The 23,506-nt window shown below is 44.3% G+C and overlaps 1 protein-coding gene across 1 annotated transcript; it reads right to left on the reverse strand.

Moving 5' to 3' along the window:
• Positions 1-17,898: 17,898 nt before the first annotated feature.
• Positions 17,899-23,232, reverse strand: LOC135527242 (putative uncharacterized protein DDB_G0282133). The gene is made up of 11 exons (XM_064955843.1): positions 23,177-23,232; positions 22,925-23,146; positions 22,553-22,849; positions 21,941-22,507; positions 21,402-21,895; positions 21,193-21,220; positions 19,931-20,891; positions 19,886-19,890; positions 18,861-19,800; positions 18,801-18,805; positions 17,899-18,745 (listed from the first exon to the last, which is right to left on the reverse strand). The coding sequence occupies exons 1-11, from the start codon at positions 23,230-23,232 to the stop codon at positions 17,899-17,901; spliced, it is 4,422 nt and encodes a 1,473-aa protein (XP_064811915.1).
• Positions 23,233-23,506: the final 274 nt, after the last annotated feature.

A 23,506-nucleotide genomic window follows, 5' to 3' on the forward strand; every position in this document is an offset into this window, starting at 1 on the left:
AGAGAGAATATTGTGCTATTTTTTTTACCCTTGAATTTGCTCTTGATCTCTTCTTTGCATAGTGCTCATGTACTCTCCATGTTCCGTTGACACGTGTGCAACTAACTAAAGTGCACGAGTCTGAAATGAAGACCCTCTGAAGAACTTGGTCCCCCTGAAGGTTTGAGCATAATAGCTCTCCTAACTAGGTAGAGTACCTGGCTGTAGATGTGTCATGTGACCAGTGTGTCAGTGTCAGCGTTATCCAATAATGATAGTTCATTGTTAAAGTGGTGGGTCAACCGGCTACAGTAGGAACCTGAAGACAAAGCTTCTTCTTCTCAATGTTCATTTTCATGTCTACTGTGAGTCATTATATCTCAGCCTCAGGTGAGTTCAGGGGGTAGAGTGCTGAAACATACTGTACATCACTGAGAATTTATTCTTTGATTAGGACGGTCCATGCAGATGGCAAGTGGCCACTCCAGGCCCTCTCTGCGCCTCTGTCTGCCTGGCTTTTGATTCTCTGAATAGCGTTTTCTCTTTATTTTCAACCCTTTAATTAACAAGCTGCCTAGAACTTTTAACCACGTACACCAACAGTGCCGTTGAACTAAAACTTTTAACCACGTACACCTACAGTACAGTTGAACTAGAACTTTTAACCACGTACACCTACAGTACAGTTGAACTAGAACTTTTAACCACGTACACCAACAGTACAGTTGAACTAGAACTTTTAACCACGTACACCTACAGTACAGTTGAACTAGAACTTTTAACCACGTACACCAACAGTACAGTTGAACTAGAACTTTTAACCACGTACACCTACAGTACAGTTGAACTAGAACTTTTAACCACGTACACCTACAGTACAGTTGAACTAGAACTTTTAACCACGTACACCTACAGTACAGTTGAACTAGAACTTTTAACCACGTACACCTACAGTACAGTTGAACTAGAACTTTTAACCACGTACACCTACAGTACAGTTGAACTAGAACTTTTAACCACGTACACCAACAGTACAGTTGAACTAGAACTTTTAACCACGTACACCTACAGTACAGTTGAACTAGAACTTTTAACCACGTACACCTACAGTACAGTTGAACTAGAACTTTTAACCACGTACACCTACAGTACAGTTGAACTAGAACTTTTAACCACGTACACCTACAGTACAGTTGAACTAGAACTTTTAACCACGTACACCTACAGTACAGTTGAACTAGAACTTTTAACCACGTACACCTACAGTACAGTTGAACTAGAACTTTTAACCACGTACACCTACAGTACAGTTGAACTAGAACTTTTAACCACGTACACCTACAGTACAGTTGAACTAGAACTTTTAACCACGTACACCTACAGTACAGTTGAACTAGAACTTTTAACCACGTACACCTACAGTACAGTTGAACTAGAACTTTTAACCACGTACACCTACAGTACAGTTGAACTAGAACTTTTAAGCACGTACACCTACAGTACAGTTGAACTAGAACTTTTAACCACGTACACCTACAGTACAGTTGAACTAGAACTTTTAACCACGTACACCTACAGTACAGTTGAACTAGAACTTTTAACTACGTACACCTACAGTACAGTTGAACTAGAACTTTTAACCACGTACACCTACAGTACAGTTGTTATTCTTTTTCTCTCTCCCTCTCTCTTTCTTCCTCTCTCTCTCCCCCTCTGTCTCCTTCATCCTTAGATGACCTCAGTAAAAGGTGAGATGAGATGAAAAGACAGCGGCGTGACCAATGAAATGAGTTGTTAGGAATGTTTCACGGCCACTTAGAAGAGATATTATACAAACTCTGTTCATCTTAACGAGACGCATAATTGCGTTCTTTATTCTTTTTTCACCTTCCAAATTAAAATTCCAAGTTCTTACGCTCCCTTTCCCCCATCTTCCGCCTTCTCTTTCTCTCTCTCGTTCCGTGAAGACAGAATTACTAGAGAAAATGCAGCCATCACATCTTGTGAGCTAGTAGGGGACTAGCGGTGCTTTGAAGCCGCGCTCTTCAGAGGCCAGGCGCTGAGATTTAACAGTGTGTTTTTGATCAACTTTATGACACTTTAGGCCTGTCGTTCTTTGATGAAGTTGTTGAGCACGGCAGCAGCTACGGCAGAGCTGAGAGAGCCGCATGAGTGGCAAAGGGCCACGCACAGATGACCTGAACACTACAAAGAAAATACCAAAGAGAGAGGGGGGGTAGAGAAAGAGAAAGAGAGAAAAAAGAGGGAGGGAGGGAGGGAGGGAGGGAGGGAGGGAGGGAGGGAGGGAGGGAGGGAGGGAGGGAGGGAGGGAGGGAGGGAGGGAGGGAGGGAGGGAGGGAGGGGACACAAGGCCTGTTCATCAGTTAATCTGACGGACTTTAATCAGAGTGAATCGCTCTAACACACTCCCGCAGTCTAAAGTCTGCTCCTACCGCTGGGTACTTGGTAGGACACTATATGTTTATGTTAGTGCTGCATGTTAGTGCTGCTTCCTTCTGAACAAATTACTGAATAATGGGGATTGGAGATTCATTCTGGTTTCTTATCATATGTGACTTAGATGTAAGTAGGAAAATGTGTGTTCGTATCTAAGATGCTGTTTGTGAATTATGCGGGAATGGTTATGTGTGCATCCTGGAATTGAAGTGAAGAACCTGCTACACCAGGTCTATCTAATATAACTCAGTGGGGGAGAATACAGAATAAGAGATTTTAATATTGCAGTTGTGAATTGATGTTTAGAATATAAAGCTTATCCCAACATGTGTTCTTTGTGTGGTCACTTCCTGATTAAATGTATGGTGAATCAAGCACGAAGCAACTTCATACAGGCAGATCTGCACTTGTTTACTTATGCCATGACCCTGATGTCTGTCCTGTAACAGCTGTACGTGTGCATGCGTGTGTGGCACGCTTGCATGTGTTCAGGGGTACGTGCATGTATGTGTGAGTGCAGGGTGTGTGTGTGTGTGAGAGAGAGAGAGAGAGAGAGAGAGAGAGAGAGAGAGAGAGAGAGAGAGAGAGAGAGAGAGAGAGAGAGAGAGAGAGAGAGAGAGAGAGAGAGCAGGATGTGTGTGTTAGGTGAAGGCCCACTGAGTATCATGATTCTATGAGTTGAAATTCACAACCAACCACCTCCGCCACATTTCCTACAGTTTAGCACCTTAGCGAAGAACTATTAACAGCCTGCCTTGATTGTAAACAATCCAATGGGATGGTTTGTATTCGTCACAGCGCTGGACCTGTTGTAATGATTTTTCATGGTCATTTCACACAATTAAATTATGCCAAAGAAAAACTGGGAGAAAAAGTGTCAGGGTTTGTCAAGCATGCGATCAATTAGCGGGGGAAAAACCAAGACATAAAAATGAACAAATCTGCTTAGGACTTTAATCAAAATGCCTGTCTGATGAGTCACATTGGTCAAATTTCTTGAGGATTGTATCAGATTTGATTCATATTTCAGAAATTAAATTGTTGTAATAATAGACTAAGTGGATGCTGACTAAAATCAGCAGTTACTGTAGAAAGGAGCGAACACGCAACCACACACACGTAAACACACACATACAGTTGAAGTTGGAAGTTTACATACACATTTACATTTACATTTAAGTCATTTAGCAGACGCTCTTATCCAGAGCGACTTACAACCTTAGCCAAATATATTTAAACTCAGTTTTTCACAATTCCTGACATTTAATCCTAGTCAAAATTCCCTGTATTAGGTCAGTTAGGATCACCACTTTATTTTAAGAATGTGAAATGTCAGAATAATAGTAGAGAGAAGGATTTATTTCAGCTTTTATTTCTTTCATCACATTCCCAGTGGGTCAGAAGTTTACATACATTCAATTAATATTTGGTAGCATTGCCTTTAAATTGTAACTTGGGTCAGACGTTTCGGGTAGCCTTCCACAAGCTTCCCACAATAAGTTGGGTGAATTTTGGCCAATTCCTCCTGACTGAGCTGATGTAACTGAGTCAGGTTTGTAAGGCCTTCTTGCTCGCACACTTTTTCAGTTCTGCCCACAAATTCTCTATAGGATTGAGGTCAGGGCTTTGTGATGGCCACTCCAATACCTTGACTTTGTTGTCCTAAAGCCATTTTGCCACAACTTTGGAAGTATGCTTGGACTCATTGTCCATTTAGAAGACCTATTTGTGACCAAGCTTTAACTTCCTGCCTGACTGATGTCTTGAGATGTTGCTTCAATATATCCACATAATCAAAAACAAGGACATTTATAAGTGACCCCAAACTTTTGAACGGCAGTGTATGTCGTTTCCTTGCACCATAAAGGTAATTTCACTCTTCAGAGTACACAAGTGTAGGCAAAAGTGAGGGCACTTACTAGTTATTGCAGAGAAAAAACAGCTATGCTCATTTTATTCCACTGTATTTTTCTATGACACAATGGCCAACACGTAATGTCAATGTGACATGTGTCACTAAACTGGCCCATATGAAGCCATTCCACAAACTTCATTCTCTCTCTCCCTTCTCTCTCCATATTCTCTATCTCCCTTCTCTCTCCATATTCTCTATCTCCCTTCTCTCTCCACATTCTCTCTCTCCCTTCTCTCTCCACATTCTCTCTCTCCCTTCTCTCTCCACATTCTCTCTCTCCCTTCTCTCTCCACATTCTCTCTCTCCCTTCTCCATATTCTCTATCTCCCTTCTCTCTCCACATCTCTCTCTCCCTTCTCTCTCCACATTCTCTCTCTCCCTTCTCTCTCCACATTCCCCCTCTCCCTTCTCTCTCCACATTCTCTCTCTCCCTTCTCTCTCCACATTCTCTCTCTCTCCCTTCTCTCTCTCCCTTCTCTCCACACCCTCTCTCTCCCTTCTCTCTCCACATTCTCTCTCTTCCTTCTCTCTCCATATTCTCTATCTCCCTTCTCTCTCCACATTCTCTCTCTCCCTTCTCTCTCCATATTCTCTATCTCCCTTCTCTCTCCACATTCTCTCTCTCCCTTCTCTCTCCACATTATCTCTCTCCCTTCTCTCTCCACATTCCCCCTCTCCCTTCTCTCTCCACATTCTCTCTCTCCCTTCTCTCTCCACATTCTCTCTCTCTCCCTTCTCTCTCTCCCTTCTCTCCACACCCTCTCTCTCCCTTCTCTCTCCACATTCTCTCTCTTCCTTCTCTCTCCATATTCTCTATCTCCCTTCTCTCTCCACATTCTCTCTCTCCCTTCTCTCTCCATATTCTCTATCTCCCTTCTCTCTCCACATTCTCTCTCTCCCTTCTCTCTCCACATTATCTCTCTCCCTTCTCTCTCTCCCTTCTCTCTCCATATTCTCTATCTCCCTTCTCTCTCCACATTCTCTCTCTCCCTTCTCTCTCCACATTCCCTCTCTCCCTTCTCTCTCCACATTCTCTCTCTCCCTTCTCTCTCCCTATTCTCTCTCCCTTCTCTCTCTCCCTTCTCTCCACACCCTCTCTCTCCCTTCTCTCTCCACATTCTCTCTCTTCCTTCTCTCTCCCTATTCTCTCTCCCTTCTCTCTCCACATTCTCTCTCTCCCTTCTCTCTCCACATCCTCTCTCTCCCTTCTCTCTCCACATTCCCTCTCTCCCTTCTCTCTCCACATTCTCTCTCTCCTTTCTCTCTCCACATTCTCTCTCTCCCTTCTCTCTCCACATTCTCTCTCTCCCTTCTCTCTCCACATTCTCTCTCTCCCTTCTCTCTCCACATTCTCTCTCTCCCTTCTCTCTCCATATTCTCTCTCCCTATTCTCTCTCCCTTCTCTCTCCACATTCTCTCTCTCCCTTCTCTCTCCACATACTCTCTCTCTCCCTTCTCTCTCCACATTCTCTCTCTCCCTTCTCTCTCCACATTCTCTGTCTACTTTCTCTCTCATAGGCTTCGGTAGCGCTAGTTTTCGTAGCGTTAGCCACTGTGTTTGTATGAGCAGATAGTTAGCTTTCGTCTCCTGCGTTTCTATCGATCACACCCAGTACTGTAGAGTTGAAGCCCATCATTAGGCTCATAATTACCAAGCCACTGGAGAGCAGAACACAACCAATGCAACTCTATCACCATCACTCAACTGCACACTGTAAAGTACTTACCTATTATTCTGAAGACACTTGGTGGTGATGGTGATTGTGTTCATCTTGATGAGGGGGAGGAGGGGATATAGATAATCATGATGATGATGATGATGATATGGTTGATGATTAGGATGATGAGGGTGGGAAGAATTCTGGATATTTCTACAATTCTCAAAATATCGTATCTACAGTACAAACAGGTGTTATACAGTATCTACAGTACAAACAGGTATTATACAGTATCTACAGTACAAACAATCGTTATACAGTATCTATAGTACAAACAGGTGTTATGCAGTATCTATAGTACAAACAGGTGTTCTACAGTATCTATAGTACAAACAGGTGTTATACAGTATCTATAGTACAAACAGGTGTTATACAGTATCTATAGTACAAACAATCGTTATACAGTATCTATAGTACAAACAGGTGTTATACAGAACCTACAGTACAAACAGGTGTTATACAGTATCTACAGTACAAACAATCGTTATACAGTATCTATAGTACAAACAGGTGTTATACAGTATCTATAGTACAAACAGGTGTTATACAGTATCTATAGTACAAACAATCGTTATACAGTATCTATAGTACAAACAGGTGTTATACAGAACCTACAGTACAAACAGGTGTTATACAGAACCTACAGTACAAACAGGTGTTATACAGTATCTACAGTACAAACAATCGTTATACAGTATCTATAGTACAAACAGGTGTTACACAGAATCTATAGTACAAACAGGTGTTATACAGTATCTATAGTACAAACAGGTGTTATACAGTATCTATAGTACAAACAGGTGTTATACAGTATCTATAGTACAAACAGGTGTTATACAGTATCTATAGTACAAACAGGTGTTATACAGTATCTACAGTACAAACAGGTGTTATACAGTATCTATAGTACAAACAGGTGTTATACAGTATCTATAGTACAAACAGGTGTTATACAGTATCTACAGTACAAACAGGTGTTATACAGTATCTATAGTACAAACAGGTGTTATACAGTATCTACAGTACAAACAGGTGTTATACAGTATCTACAGTACAAACAGGTGTTGCATCATTCCAAACGGTAACCACGCTAAAATCCACACCGCTAACTTTCCTTCTTCAAACACACTTTTTGAGAAGAACCAACATCCCTGTGTTAGCCACAGTAACACCTCCTCCTGTTGAATCACAGTATTGAACAGGAGTCCCATTACTGTAGGATTTACATCCCCATAAGCCCCCTAACTCCTGAGACAGACGCACAGAGGGAGAGAGCAGAGTGGCACGAGCTCCCGCTACCAGCCCAGGGTTTTACCCTGATGGAATATGCAATTAGGCCTCTCTGGCTCCTTTCTAATGGAATATGCAATTAGGCCTCTGTGCCCGTTTATCACACGATAATGTATAGACCTGTAACTCTATGGGAGGGAAAGTGTATTGCCGTGATTGAGGTCCAATCCATAACAATGGCTGCACTTATATTGCAGGTTTAAATGAAGAACTCTTTTATGGCTATTTTATACCAGGAAGCTATTTGGGAAACAACGGCGCAGAGGTTTAAGAGAAGGGAGGGAACCTAGGAAGGCATCTATCAATCACAGTGAGTGCTCTGGTGGAGAGATTGAAAACAAGCACGTTGACGAAGAGCTCAAACATGGACGACACACCGAGGGCTGCGTGTTCGTGCGTGCGCACACGCGTTGGCGAGCGCGCATATCTGCGTGTATGTGTGTGTAACTTTCCACGTTTGTGAGGGTGTACAAATCTACGTTTATATAGTCAACTCATTGTCTTTGATGCAGTTCAAAGTATATTTAAAAATGTGTGGACACAAGATCCTTTCGTAATTAACAAGGTTGCGCTTATCTAAGTCTCCTCAGCTGGGCTCAATGAACACAAATAGTATTTCTGCTGTTCTTCAGGCCCCGGGCTCAGTTTCTCTGAGCAGAGAACGACACTTGAAGCTGCTGGAGAAACACATCTACATTAAAAGGTGACTGAAAACAACCCTCCAGTCTGTCAACTCTGTCAGCAGCGTACGTCCACATGGCTTGACTGTCTGGCGTGAGGACAATAGAACACCTGACGTGTGCGTGTGTGTGCGCCTGCATGTGTGTGACGGTAAGACACGCCTGCTACTCCAGCTTCTGTATGCCAATCTTCTCAGCGTAATTGGCTTTGCAGGCCAGGCGTGCTGCATGAAGCTGCTGGGGTGAATCATTAAACATCATTGCTTTAGGTGATTAAAACATGAGAATGTTTGATATACTTGAACTTTATATTTCAGCACATGGCATACAAAAAGTCCTCAATAAAAGAGTGCATGTTTCTATCCAAAGTTGTGTGTGTGTGTATGTATACAGTCTTAGAGGGAAAAAAAGGTGCTCTCTAGAACCTAACAGGAAAACCCTTTGAAGAACCTTTCCACGGAGGGTTCTACAGGGAACTCAAAATGGTTCTACCTGGAATCAAAAATGGTTCTCCTATGCGGGCAATTGAAGAACCCTGTACATGTCTATGCTCTTCTCTGTGTGTGTTGGTACCATGCTGCTACTGAGTCATTCTCCAGTTGAGGGCTGTCCATCCTCCTGTCCTGACATCTCTGTCTCTCCTCGGGGAGTTGGCTGTCGTGCATCTACCTCCCCCTCCAAATGGCCCTCTGGCTCCAGTTGAGGGCAGTTCATCCTCCTGTCCTGACATCTCTGTCTCTCCTCTGGGAGTTGGCTGTCGTGCATCTACCTCCCCCTCCACATGGCCCTCTGGCTCCAGTTGAGGGCTGTTCACCCTCCTGTCCTGACATCTCTGTCTCTCCTCTGGGAGTTGGCTGTCGTGCATCTACCTCCCCCTCCACATGGCCCTCTGGCTCCAGTTGAGGGCTGTTCATCCTCCTGTCCTGCCTGACATCTCTGTCTCTCCTCGGGGAGTTGGCTGTCGTGCATCTACCTCCCCCTCCACATGGCCCTCTGGCTCCAGTTGAGGGCTGTTCATCCTCCTGTCCTGCCTGACATCTCTGTCTCTCCTCGGGGAGTTGGCTGTCGTGCATCTACCTCCCCCTCCACATGGCCCTCTGGCTCCAGTTGAGGGCTGTTCATCCTCCTGTCCTGACATCTCTGTCTCTCCTCTGGGAGTTGGCTGTCGTGCATCTACCTCCCCCTCCACATGGCCCTCTGGCTCCAGTTGAGGGCTGTTCGTCCTCCTGTCCTGCCTGACATCTCTGTCTCTCCTCTGGGAGTTGGCTGTCGTGCATCTACCTCCCCCTCCACATGGCCCTCTGGCTCCAGAGGCTCCCAGCCACATGCTACACAATCACAGGAAGTTATTGACAACAGTTGGCGACCACACCACCTGTGTCCAACCTGCACAGGATTCTGGATCTTAATTAGCTCGTCTTGGCCAGGCATGCACACACACACACACACACACACACACACACACACACACACACACATACAAACAATTATGCACACACAAAGGCATCTAACTGGTGTCCAGCTCCACAAATTAATTTAGCCAACACACTCTTTAACAAACACATGCCCGCATACAGTGTATCGTATACCTCCAAGAGCTGTAGCAGATGGCTGTGAAGAGATACCTGGAGACTCTCCTATTTCTCCTGCTGTTGATGTGCAGGTTATCTTATGCTAAGAAGCCCACAGAGCGATACTATAGCAAAGGGATCATGAACTAGATTCAGCCACAGGCCAATTTTTTCTTGAGTGGATGGTCAGGGGGCTGGAACATAATAACAAATCATTTGTTGCCTGCAAATTGACTTCAAGAAACCCAAACAGATTTACTGTTTGACTAAAACCTAATCACGTAAAACTTTTTTTGTATAAGATCACGTCGTGTCTATCTATTATGCGTGAGAATACTTGTGTATTTTTGTCTTTTATGTCCAACAATGCAAAAAAAATGTTTGTTTTTTAAATAGCTCAGGCCAACCTAGGGGGCCAACTGGCGTCCCATGGGTTGCCAGTTTGGGAACCCTGCTATAGCAGAACTGGAGTTGGGCACACCTGATATAGCTACAATAGTTAGTTGGCAGTATTATTTGGTGTTCATTGAATACAATATTTTGATAGAGCAGCACAAGTGTTCCAATATCTTTATTGATCTCTATAATTATATATTCATATATTTATTCATGTATTTATTCTTAATTAAAAGAACCTTATCGTCTGATGGAGAGAGGCAGAGAATTCTAAATGAGTCAGGTTAATTTATATGCAAATGGCAATGAAAATTAAAGTCAAATTAAAGATCTTTGCGGATGACAAACACCCAAACATCGCACACACCATGTTTTGCACACACACTAATTTTAGATATCATCATTGACAGCTACTTATGAGTGGCAGTGACAGTGGTTCATATTCAGGCCAAGGCTGAGTAATCACTGTTGTCATCACTGTTGGAGACAGTAACTACATGGGTAGCAATAGGGTAGCAATAGGGTAGCAATAGTGTAGCAATAGCCACCAATAGGGTAGCAATAGCCACTAGTAGGGTAGCAATAGGGTAGCAATAGCCACTAATAGGGTAGCAATAGCCACTAATAGGGTAGCAATAGCCACTAATAGGGTAGCAATAGGGTAGCAATAGGGTAGCAATAGCCACTAATAGGGTAGCAATAGCCACTAATAGGGTAGCAATAGACACTAATAGGGTAGCAATAGGGTAGCAATAGGGTAGCAATAGCCACTAATAGGGTAGCAATAGGGTAGCAATAGGGTAGCAATAGCCACTAATAGGGTAGCAATAGGGTAGCAATAGCCACTAATAGGGTAGCAATAGGGTAGCAATTGCCACTAATAGGGTAGCAATAGGGTAGCAATAGGGTAGCAATAGCCACTAATAGGGTAGCAATAGCCACTAATAGGGTAGCAATAGCCACTAATAGGGTAGCAATAGGGTAGCAATAGCCACTAATAGGGTAGAAATAGGGTAGCAATAGGGTAGCAATAGGTTAGCAATAGGGTAGCAATAGCCACTAATAGGGTAGCAATAGCCACTAATAGGGTAGCAATAGGGTAGCAATAGGGTAGCAATAGGTTAGCAATAGGGTAGCAATAGCCACTAATAGGTAGCAATAGGGTAGCAATAGCCACTAATAGGGTAGCAATAGCCACTAATAGGGTAGCAATAGGGTAGCAATAGGTTAGCAATAGCCACTAATAGGGTAGCAATAGAGTAGCAATAGCCACTAATAGGGTAGCAATAGAGTAGCAATAGCCACTAATAGGGTAGCAATAGGGTAGAAATAGGGTAGCAATAGCCACTAATAGGGTAGCAATAGCCACTAATAGGGTAGCAATAGCCACTAATAGGGTAGCAATAGGGTAGCAATAGCCACTAATAGGGTAGAAATAGCCACTTTTTTTACCATTCTCACTCCCTCTCTCTCCCTCTCCTGTCACCTGTCACCTGTCACCTGGCACAGGAGCTTAGGACATGGGGTGTGGTGGGCCATGCAGCCATCCAGCCATCGTTCCTCTGTTGATCAAAGGAGTCGCAGTGTCCTTGACTAAAAGCCCCAGAGGCTCTCTCTTTTTACCCGCTGAAATCTAGGAGCAGCAATTAAAACTATTTCCATGTTAACTTTCTCTTCCCCCCCTTCTCTCTCCTTTTCTCTCTCCTTTTCTCTCTTTGTTTCTCTCTCTCTCTCTCTCTCCCTCTCTGTCTCTCTCTCGTTCATTCTCAATTGCTCTCTCTCTCTCTTTCTTTCTCTCCCTATCTTTCTCTCTCTCCATTTCTCTCTCCTTCATTTCCTCTTTTGTAACAGGCGCATAATGAAGATGTCAGTCAATTAGTAGTGGATTATTTCCCTCTGATTAAGTGTACACAAGAAGGGTGCATATGTTTGATCTCTCGTATGTATACCATCTTATTTTCAAATTTTAATTCATTATTTATGCCTCGCAGACAGAACAAGTTTGATGAACATAAAGCTTGAAAACCAAGTTCATGAAAACAAACACAGAAATACAGAAAACGCAAAAGCTGTACATTATTCAACAGATGTTTGTTGATATCTTTGACAACACAGATCTGTCAGTACAGAAAACCATTGTGCCAGAAATGTGAGAGCTGGGTATATCTGAGTAAAAAAAAAAAAATCTGTGTTGGATGGCGGAGAGAAAGATCTTTAGTATTCTGTGACAGAAACAGAGACGTTCAAAGAAACAGTGAAACATTTGTGGAGATTCAGAGACGGTGCAGCAAAGCAGGGGGTATTCACAGACACCGATAGTAGTCTACGGGCTACCAAGCTCTCCACAGGACAACCATACCGTCTGACCATGTCATCATAGAACTACAGACAGCGCACGTTCTGGAATACAGAGGATATCTGGAGCTCTAGAATGTTTAGAAAATAACGTGTTCTGGAGAGTTCTGGAATACAGAGAATATCTGGAGCTCTGGCATGTTTAGGAAATAACGTGTTCTGGAGAGTTCTGGAATACAGAGAATATCTGGAGCTCTGGCATGTTTAGGAAATAATGTGTTCTGGAGAGTTCTGGAATACAGAGAATATCTGGAGCTCTGGCATGTTTAGGAAATAATGTGTTCTGGAGAGTTCTGGAATACTCAGTTGAACACTCAGTGTTACTACTATTTTCTCCAGGACTTTCGAGTTGGTATCTACACTTCTCTTTTCATTTTCATCGCTCTAGGCTGCATTCATCAAAGTAATGTGCTTTTAACTGTCCTTGCTCCGGGGCTCTTCATATAACCAGTGGCATCAGCTCAGCTAAACCTAGTGTATGGCATAATGGGGTGTGTAGAAATATGACCAGTTGAAGGTCATTTACTGTACTTTTGCATAATGACAGAAATGTCCCCGGACAATGTCACCGCAATATGTGTATAGGTTTATATTAGGTTTAAAGGTCTGTGGAATATCGTGTACAATGTACTACTCAACTTCATCATACTGTCACGACTCCCGCCGAAGTCGGTTCCTCTCCTTGTTCGGTGTCGACGTCACCGGTCTTCTAGCCATCGCCGCTACAGTGGCTCATTTAGCCTAGTTGTGGAACAGTGCAACATGAAATAGAGGCATAAGTCTTGCTCTGCATTCAGAGATGTTCCTGATAATGTCGGCGCCCAGATCGTTTTTGTTGCATCAGCCTGTCTGCATTATTAGCAAGGGAAGGGAAGCATTGACCGGCTCTGAGAATATTGAAACATTTTGTAATCTACAAGACTTCTCCGAGAATATTAATATTGCAACATAGTAGCCAACGTGGAGGCGGGGTCGCAAATGTTTTTCCTCGGGCCAGCTTCTTTCTGTGTCATCGTGTTGCCTACTGCAGCATCTGGGTGCTCATTATATACAACAAAACAGCCATACATTCGCATTATAGCTACACAACTTTGTAATATTTAATGTCTTTTTTAAATTTTATTTCACCTTTATTTAATAAGGCAAGTCAGGTAAGAACAAATTCTTATTTGTCAGCAAGACTGACAATTACACTTTAATCTAGCATGTTCAGAAAATCAACCAATAGAAGAGCATTCTGCTTGTGACAGAGGTGCAAATATAATGAAGAGGGGTTGACAGAAAGGGACATATCACATTTTTATTCAGGAAGATGAACCAGCAAGACTGATAGAGTGAGAGGTGGAAATGCATTATACCAGAGGCAGGTAAGCTACAGGTAGAGATGAAGGCAGAGGATGAGGATGTAGGCCTACAGCAAGAAGTTAAAATAGTTAGAGAAACTAGGTAATTATTCACTATTTGAATCATCTCAATTATAATTTGTTATAGCCTATAATTATTATTGTCTTTGAAGCCAAAAACATGACATGTACTGTATTTGGGGGAGATGCTTTAAATAACAAATTGTTCAGTTCTTTATTTTATACCAATAGACCTACATTAATAAATGAAAATAACAATTAGGCTTACAGCTATCACAGCCTATATTTTATCGGAGGGCAACCCACCTCCCAATTCCCAATTCTATTTACATGGCGCTGGATTATATCATTTTGCGAACTACATCGAACTGCTAATACGGGATTGGTAAAGGCCCAGTGCACTACTTTTGTTATACAGCCAAAAGGGTCCTTCCACTTTGAAAACTCCTTGAGGGTGAAAGCCAGACATTGTACATCTATGTACCAGTCATGCACCCACATAACACTGAACTGGCGATACCTTGACAAGATCACAGAATACATATTCCTGTTGAGTTAACAGTGACATTATTATGACAGGGCAGAGAAGCGACTGTCTTTGAATTATTTTGAGATCCGTCTGAAACAATTAAAGTGAATTAGAGGTCTTCTGTCGGACTAGTTGAATAATTTATCAATTCTAATTACCCTGGCAGAATTAAACACGTCTTATTATGCATGTAAATTATAGCTGTTTAAAATATTTTTATGTTTTCATGGATTGTGCCTTTGAATTATCAAGGTAGAAAAGCAGTATGTTAATGACCTTGGTGATGTTCTTTGAGTCAGGGCCGGATCAAGGCATAAGCGACATAAGGAACTCAGTCGGGGTCTCAACTTACTGTTGAGAGTTAGAATAGTAGAATCCACAAGGTGCATATACAAAATATGGCTGTGCATGAGAATTTCTTATCTTGTTATGTCAGTCACTGACAGTCACTCAATTTATCACGTTCCAGCTAACACATTTTAGATAGGTAAATTAGTCTAGCCAACCAGGCACGTAGGGCACGTGGGGGCCCTGACCTCCAGGGGGCCCCCATTGATTTTGTTAGTCTCTTTCACTCAGATATCATTAACATTGCATAAGTCATGGAAAAATGTGTAAAATTGCAGGATATTAGTTTTAAAACTGCAAAAATGTTCTCTCTGCCCCATGTAAAAATGTGTAGAATTGCATGAAATGTGTCAAAAAATTGCAAGAAATATATTTACGACACACAGCAAAATGTGTAGAATTGCGGTGAATTTTCTCAAGAGGGAAGGCCACTAAAATGTTGGGTTTTTTTCGGGGGGGGGGGGGGCAACCAAATCTCGTTTAGGGCCCCCAGAAGGCTAGATCCGGCCCTGCATTGTGTAATAATTTGTCATCATAATGAGTATGTTACTGGCAGGCATTATGTGAATACCTAGCTAGCAATTTCTATATACAAGTATCTATGAACAGCTGGTACGTAGATACAGGAGAGGATGATGATTTGGGGTGTGAGAGGGTGCAGAATGATGTTGCTGTAACTTAGTTCACTTGAAGGTATTTCATTATTACGGATCACTTTCCACCGGTCTCCTTTTTTCTCTGAGTGTTTGGGAAATGTACAGGAAAGGTTGGGAATATGGGAAGGCAGAGTTCTCAGTGTTCCGTGCACCAGACTTGTATCACTTGCTGTAATTGGTCAGAGACTCTTCATTAGAGCACTTAGAGGCTCTGACTCCTAGAGGAAACATCTACAGCTGTGTTACACACACTTAACACAGTCCCTAACTACAGTAATGTGGCAGCCCATCTCCAATCCAATTTAGACTTAATTACAACACTTAAGTGAACGAACGAGAGGAAAGCAAGAAGACATAGCAAAATTCTATATGTTTTGAGTTAAAAAAAATACCTGAGGCACAAAGTAAATAAAAGGATAAAGAGGAAAATGTAAAGCATTTATCTTTCAAATGAGCAATTACACTTTAATCTAGCATGTTCAGAAAATCAACCAATAGAAGAGCATTCTGCTTGTGACAGAGGTGCAAATATAATGAAGAGGGATTGACAGAAAGGGAAAGAAAGAGAAGTAAAGAACTGTCTGATGGAGAGGAATTGTGATAGTGCTCACGCAAGTCACACAAACCTCACAACGCCTTAGCAGTTTCTGAAAAAGGCAAAACACATTTTAAATACCCCAAAAGGTTCAATGGAGTGAGATGACCTTTCTTTGAGTAAGCTGTCACACATAGTTCCCTTAGTGTCAGGCAGTACAAAGAGATCACAACACAGAGAGCAATCTAGGCCTTTTTTACACATCAATTACTGGTAGACCAGGGCATTCTGTCATAGCTTTTGATCTAGAAACAGAGACCGCTCACTGTGTTCTGCAATAATATCGCACGTTCTCACTTCAGTATCCCACGTTTGTCCAGGGGAGGAAAAACGTCAAATTTCTACCGTTACGTTTAGGCATTCATTCCACTTGTTTAAGGTAAGGGTGACGGTTTGGGATGATAAGGGATGTCATTACAGCAACCCATGATCTAACTGAGTTTGAGTACAATACATGATCATGTTAGTTGCTGCTAACGTTACATGGTTGTTCAACTGCTAGGCAAGAGTGTTAGAACATGTCATGTCGTGTCCCCTTTAAAATGAATAAGGCACATACTACCCTTATGCATACCTCGGCTTCTGTTCAGTCACTTATTAAGGGATGCTACCAGCATGTTACACGACTGTGCGCGTGCACACACACACACACACACACACACACACACACACACACACACACACACACACACACACACACACACACACACACACACACAACACACACACACACTCACACACACACACACACACACACACACACACACACACACACACACACACACACACACACACACACACACACACACACACAGTATGTAAATCATAATGCAATAGTGTATTGAGAGGTAAGAGTACATGTTGATGGATGACTCCAGGTTTTACATCCCTATTTTGTGGTAAAATGCTGAGTGGACTGAATGTATCTGGTGCAATGGACTCATCCATCACTGGCCTTCAGAGGGGGGATGAAGGGGACCATCAAGGCCTTTTATTTAATGGAAGTCACACTGAACATATGGACTGTACATATGGACTGTCTTTTATCAAACAAAGACTAAGCAAACATGGCCAATCAGTTTTTTAGTGGTTTCAACATTCAGTGGAGCCTGTTAGTAATTTGCATTTATGAATACCGAATAAAACTTTAATACATGGAACTTATTTTCTTGAGTGCCTCAGCCAGGAATTTACTTGAGTAGCTAGAACACTTAACGTGAACAGTCTGATTTATGAAGGCCCAACAAAATGAGTGTACGTCGACGGAATAGACATACCAAGCTAGATGAGTTGCTTAAGCGTTAAGAAAGGCCTTTCGTGGTCGTCTGTCTGGATGACTGAGCCAGTGGCGGAGACAAGACGTGGAGAGTGACGGCCGTTTTCTGAGTACCGCTGTGCCCACGTCCGGTCTGAGTAATACGGCACTCCTCGGTAGCGTAGTGCGGTAGAGCTGCCTGGCACCATATGGCATGGCATGCGGTTCAGTGCCCAGGATTGATTGGAGCAGAGTGGAGAGAGAGAAAGTGAGGGATCCTAATTGGGTGTTTTCTCAACCAGATGCACAATAAATGCTGTGTAGAACAAGATTATCATCAGGATCACGTGGTAAGGAAGGGAAGGAAGAAGAGCCAGACTGGTGGAGGGAGGCTTGAAAACTCTGTCTACCTGTGAGAGCTGGGGCAGAGGAGTGAGAGACAGAACAACAGATTCACAGGCCTATCTGGAGCTACGTGCTGGTGGGAGGAGCTATGGGAGGACGGTCTCATTGTAATGGCTGGAGAGGAATAAATGGAACATGTGGTTTCAATATGTTTTACAGTGTTCCATTTATTTTATTACAGCCATTACAATGAGCCCGTCCTCCTATAGCTCCACCCACCAGCCTCCTCTGCTGTACATGCTTGAGTGAGTGTGTGTCGGGGTAGATGAGACAATTATTGTCAACGTGTGGAGATCCTCTGCCAAGCTCAGTGTAATAGTGTATTGTGCTAATTAGTTATATACAATATACAGTAGCAGCACGCAGCCCTCTAGCAGTCACAGCCTCAGTAACAACAGCTGTTGTTACTGCCGCTGGTGCTACTGCCGCTGTTGTTACTGAGGCTGTTGTTACTGAGGCTGGTGTTACTGCCGCTGTTGTTACTGAGGCTGTTGTTACTGAGGCTGTTGTTACTGAGGCTGTTGTTACTGCCGCTGGTGTTACTGCCGCTGTTGTTACTGAGGCTGTTGTTACTAAGGCTGTTGTTACTGCCGCTGTTGTTACTGAGGCTGTTGTAACTGCCGCTGTTGTTACTGAGGCTGTTGTTACTGAGGCTGTTGTTACTGAGGCGGTTGATACTGAGGCTGTTACTGCCGCTGTTGTTACTGAGGCTGTTGTTACTGCTGCTGTTGTTACTGAGGCTGTTGTTACTGCTGCTGTTGTTACTGAGGCTGGTGTTACTGCCGCTGTTGTTACTGAGGCTGTTGTTACTGCTGCTGTTGTTACTGAGGCTGGTGTTACTGCCGCTGTTGTTACTGCCGCTGTTGTTACTGAGGCTGTTTTTACTGCCGCTGTTGTTACTGAGGCTGTTGTTACTAAGGCTGTTGTTACTGCCGCTGTTGTTACTGAGGCTGTTGTTACTGCCGCTGGTGTTACTGCCGCTGTTGTTACTGAGGCTGTTGTTACTGCCGCTGGTGTTACTGCCGCTGTTGTTACTGAGGCTGTTGTTACTGCCACTGTTGTTACTGAGGCTGTTGTTACTAAGGCTGTTGTTACTGCCGCTGTTGTTACTGAGGCTGTTGTTACTGAGGCTGTTGTTACTGAGGCGGTTGATACTGAGGCTGTTACTGCCGCTGTTGTTACTGAGGCTGTTGTTACTGCCGCTGTTGTTACTGCCGCTGTTGTTACTGAGGCTGTTGGTACTGAGGCTGTTGTTACTTAGGCTGTTGTTACTGCCGCTGTTGTTACTGCCACTGTTGTTACTGCAGCTGTTGTTACTGAGGCTGTTGTTACTGAGGCTGTTGTTACTGCCATGGTGTTATTGCCACTGTTGTTACTGAGGCTGTTGTTACTGCCGCTGTTGTTACTGCCGCTGTTGTTACTGCCGCTGTTGTTACTGAGGCTGTTGTTACTGAGGCTGTTGTCACTGAGGCTGTTGTTACTGCCACTGTTGTTACTGAGGCTGTTGTTACTGACGCTGTTGTTACTTAGGCGGTTGTTACTGAGGCGGTTGTAACTGTGGCTGTTGTTACTGCCGCTGTTGTTACTGCCGCTGTTGCTACTGAGGCTGTTATGACTGAGGCGGTTGTTACTGAGGAGGTTGTTACTGTGGCTGTTACTGCCGCTGGTGTTACTGCCGCTGTTGTTACTGAGGCTGTTGTTACTGAGGCTGTTGTTACTGAGGCTGTTGTTACTGCCGCTGTTGTTACTGCGGGTGTTGTTACTGAGGCTTTTGTTACTGAGGCTGTTGTTACTGAGGCTGTTGTTACTGAGGCGGTTGATACTGAGGCTGTTACTGCCGCTGTTGTTACTGAGGCTGTTGTTACTGCCGCTGTTGTTACTGAGGCTGGTGTTACTGCCGCTGTTGTTACTGCCGCTGTTGTTACTGAGGCTGTTTTTACTGCCGCTGGTGTTACTGCCGCTGTTGTTACTGAGGCTGTTGTTACTAAGGCTGTTGTTACTGCCGCTGTTGTTACTGAGGCTGTTGTTACTGCCGCTGGTGTTACTGCCGCTGTTGTTACTGAGGCTGTTGTTACTGCCGCTGGTGTTACTGCCGCTGTTGTTACTGAGGCTGTTGTTACTGCCGCTGTTGTTACTGAGGCTGTTGTTACTAAGGCTGTTGTTACTGCCGCTGTTGTTACTGAGGCTGTTGTTACTGAGGCTGTTGTTACTGAGGCGGTTGATACTGAGGCTGTTACTGCCGCTGTTGTTACTGAGGCTGTTGTTACTGCCGCTGTTGTTACTGCCGCTGTTGTTACTGAGGCTGTTGTTACTGAGGCTGTTGTTACTTAGGCTGTTGTTACTGCCGCTGTTGTTACTGCCACTGTTGTTACTGCAGCTGTTGTTACTGAGGCTGTTGTTACTGAGGCTGTTGTTACTGCCATGGTGTTATTGCCACTGTTGTTACTGAGGCTGTTGTTACTGCCGCTGTTGTTACTGCCGCTGTTGTTACTGCCGCTGTTGTTACTGAGGCTGTTGTTACTGAGGCTGTTGTCACTGAGGCTGTTGTTACTGCCGCTGTTGTTACTGAGGCTGTTGTTACTGAGGCTGTTGTTAATGAGGCTGTTGTTACTTAGGCGGTTGTTACTGAGGCGGTTGTAACTGCGGCTGTTGTTACTGCCGCTGTTGTTACTGCCGCTGTTGCTACTGAGGCTGTTATGACTGAGGCGGTTGTTACTGTGGCTGTTACTGCCGCTGGTGTTACTGCCGCTGTTGTTACTGAGGCTGTTGTTACTGAGGCTGTTGTTACTGAGGCTGTTGTTACAGCCGCTGTTGTTACTGCGGGTGTTGTTACTGAGGCTGTTGTTACTGAGGCTGTTGTTACTGCGGCTGTTGTTACTGCCGCTGTTGTTACTGCGGGTGTTGTTACTGAGGCCGTTTTTACTGAGGCGGTTGTTACTGAGGCTGTTACTGCCGCTGTTGTTACTGAGACTGTTGTTACTGAGGCTGTTGTTGCTGCCGCTGTTGTTACTGAGGCTGTTGTTACTGAGGCTGTTGTTACTGAGGCTGTTGTTACTGAGGCTGTTACTGCCGCTGTTGTTACTGAGGCTGTTGTTACTGAGGCTGTTGTTACTGCGGCTGTTGTTACTGCCCCTGTTGTTACTGAGGCTGTTGTTACTGAGGCTGTTACTGCCGCTGTTGTTACTGCCGCTGTTGTTACTGAGACTGTTGTTACTGAGGCTGTTGTTACTGAGGCTGTTGTTTCTGCCGCTGTTGTTACTGCGGGTGTTGTTACTGAGGCTGTTGTTACTGAGGCTGTTGTTACTGCGGCTGTTGTTACTGCCGCTGTTGTTACTGCAGCTGTTGTTACTGAGGCTGTTGTTACTGAGGCTGTTGTTACTGCCATGGTGTTACTGCCGCTGTTGTTACTGAGGCTGTTGTTACTGCCGCTTTTGTTACTGAGGCTGTTGTTACTGAGGCTGTTGTTACTGAGGCTGTTGTTACTGCCGCTGTTATTACTGAGGCTGTTGTTACTGAGGCTGTTGTTACTGAGGCTGTTGTTACTGCCGCTGTTGTTACTGAGGCCGTTGTTACTGCAGGTGTTTGTTACTGCGGGTGTTGTTACTGCGGGTGTTGTTACTGCGGGTGTTGTTACTGAGGCTGTTGTTACTGAGGCCGTTGTTACTGCAGGTGTTGTTACTGCGGTGTTGTTACTGAGGCTGTTGTTACTGCGGGTGTTGTTACTGAGGCTGTTGTTACTGAGGCCGTTGTTACTGCAGGTGTTTGTTACTGCGGGTGTTGTTACTGCGGGTGTTGTTACTGCGGGTGTTGTTACTGTGGGTGTTGTTACTGAGGCTGTTGTTACTGAGGCCGTTGTTACTGCAGGTGTTGTTACTGCGGTGTTGTTACTGAGGCTGTTGTTACTGAGGCCGTTGTTACTGCGGGTGTTGTTACTGCGGGTGTTGTTACTGCGGGTGTTGTTACTGCGGGTGTTGTTACTGAGGCCGTTGTTACTGAGGCCGTTGTTACTGAGGCTGTTGTTACTGAGGCTGTTGTTACTGAGGCCGTTGTTACTGAGGCTGTTGTTACTGAGGCTGTTGTTACTGAGGCTGTTGTTACTGAGGCCGTTGTTACTGAGGCCGTTGTTACTGAGGCTGTTGTTACTGAGGTCGTTGTTACTGAGGCTGTTGTTACTGCCGCTGTTGTTACTGAGGCTGTTGTTACTGCGGGTGTTGTTACTGAGGCTGTTGTTACTGAGGCCGTTGTTACTGAGGCTGTTGTTACCTCTGCTGTTGTTACTGCGGGTGTTGTTACTGCGGGTGTTGTTACTGAGGCCGTTGTTACTGAGGCTGTTGTTACTGAGGCTGTTGTTACTGAGGCCGTTGTTACTGCGGGTGTTGTTACTGCGGTGTTGTTACTGAGGCTGTTGTTACTGAGGCCGTGGTTACTGCGGCTGTTGTTTCTGCGGTGTTGTTACTGCGGTGTTGTTCCTGAGGCTGTTGTTACTGAGGCCGTTGTTTCTGCAGCTGTTGTTACTGAGGCCGTTGTTTCTGCGGCTGTTGTTACTGCGGGTGTTGTTACTGCGGGTGTTGTTACTGCGGGTGTTGTTACTGAGGCCGTTGTTACTGAGGCCGTTGTTACTGAGGCTGTTGTTACTGAGGCTGTTGTTACTGAGGCCGTTGTTACTGAGGCTGTTGTCACTGAGGCTGTTGTTACTGAGGCTGTTGTTACTGAGGCCGTTGTTACTGAGGCCGTTGTTACTGAGGCTGTTGTTACTGAGGTCGTTGTTACTGAGGCTGTTGTTACTGCCGCTGTTGTTACTGAGGCTGTTGTTACTGCGGGTGTTGTTACTGAGGCTGTTGTTACTGAGGCCGTTGTTACTGAGGCTGTTGTTACCTCGGGTGTTGTTACCTCGGGTGTTGTTACTGCGGGTGTTGTTACTGAGGCCGTTGTTACTGAGGCTGTTGTTACTGAGGCTGTTGTTACTGAGGCCGTTGTTACTGCGGGTGTTGTTACTGCGGTGTTGTTACTGAGGCTGTTGTTACTGAGGCCGTGGTTACTGCGGCTGTTGTTTCTGCGGTGTTGTTACTGCGGTGTTGTTACTGAGGCTGTTGTTACTGAGGCCATTGTTTCTGCAGCTGTTGTTACTGAGGCCGTTGTTTCTGCGGCTGTTGTTACTGAGGCCGTTGTTACTGAGGGTGTTGTTACTGAGGCTGTTGTTACTGAGGCTGTTGTTACTGAGGCCGTTGTTACTGCGGGTGTTGTTACTGAGGCTGTTGTTACTGAGGCCGTTGTTTCTGCGGCTGTTGTTACTGAGGCCGTTGTTTCTGCGGCTGTTGTTACTGAGGCCGTTGTTACTGCGGTGTTGTTACTGAGGCTGTTGTTACTGAGGCTGTTGTTACTGAGGCCGTTGTTACTGCGGGTGTTGTTACTGCGGTGTTGTTACTGAGGCTGTTGTTACTGAGGCCGTTGTTACTGCGGCTGTTGTTTCTGCGGTGTTGTTACTGCGGCTGTTGTTACTGAGGCTGTTGTTACTGAGGCTGTTGTTACTGAGGCCGTTGTTACTGCGGGTGTTGTTACTGAGGCTGTTGTTACTGAGGCCGTTGTTTCTGCGGCTGTTGTTACTGAGGCCGTTGTTTCTGCGGCTGTTGTTACTGAGGCCGTTGTTACTGCGGTGTTGTTACTGAGTGTCAGGATTTGGCCAGGGTTGTTCCGGGTTTTTGTCAGTAGATGTCCCCATTGTGCTTTTTGTCCCTGTGTTTTTCCCTTGATCCCCATTATTGTTTGCACCTGTGTCTCGTTTTCCCTGATTGTATTTAAACCCTTTGTTTCCCTCAGTTCTGTGCTCTGTGTTTGTATGTTAGCACCCTGCCCTAGTGTTCTGTGTGCTCTTGTCGATTCCGGGTGACGTTCTTGTGGTATTCTGTTTTTTGTTTTTGTTTATTTTTGGTGAGTTTCTTTTGAGTTCTTTTGTGTTTTACCTACCACCTTTTGGATTTGCCATTTTTGTATTT

This window comes from Oncorhynchus masou, chromosome 32 (assembly GCF_036934945.1).
Source record: "Oncorhynchus masou masou isolate Uvic2021 chromosome 32, UVic_Omas_1.1, whole genome shotgun sequence".
Lineage (NCBI taxonomy): Eukaryota > Metazoa > Chordata > Actinopteri > Salmoniformes > Salmonidae > Oncorhynchus > Oncorhynchus masou.

What these genes read in the sequence shown, in the direction of transcription:
- LOC135527242 (XM_064955843.1), bottom strand. Translation starts at nt 23,232, where the DNA reads ATGGGGACATCTACTGACAAAAACCCGGAACAACCCTGGCCAAATCCT. An exon ending in CCGCAGAAACAACAGCCGCA is followed by an intron (nt 22,508 to 22,552) that starts GTAACCACGGCC and finishes ACAACACCGCAG; the next exon opens with TAACAACACCCGCAGTAACA. An exon ending in CCGCAGAAACAACAGCCGCA is followed by an intron (nt 21,896 to 21,940) that starts GTAACCACGGCC and finishes ACAACACCGCAG; the next exon opens with TAACAACACCCGCAGTAACA.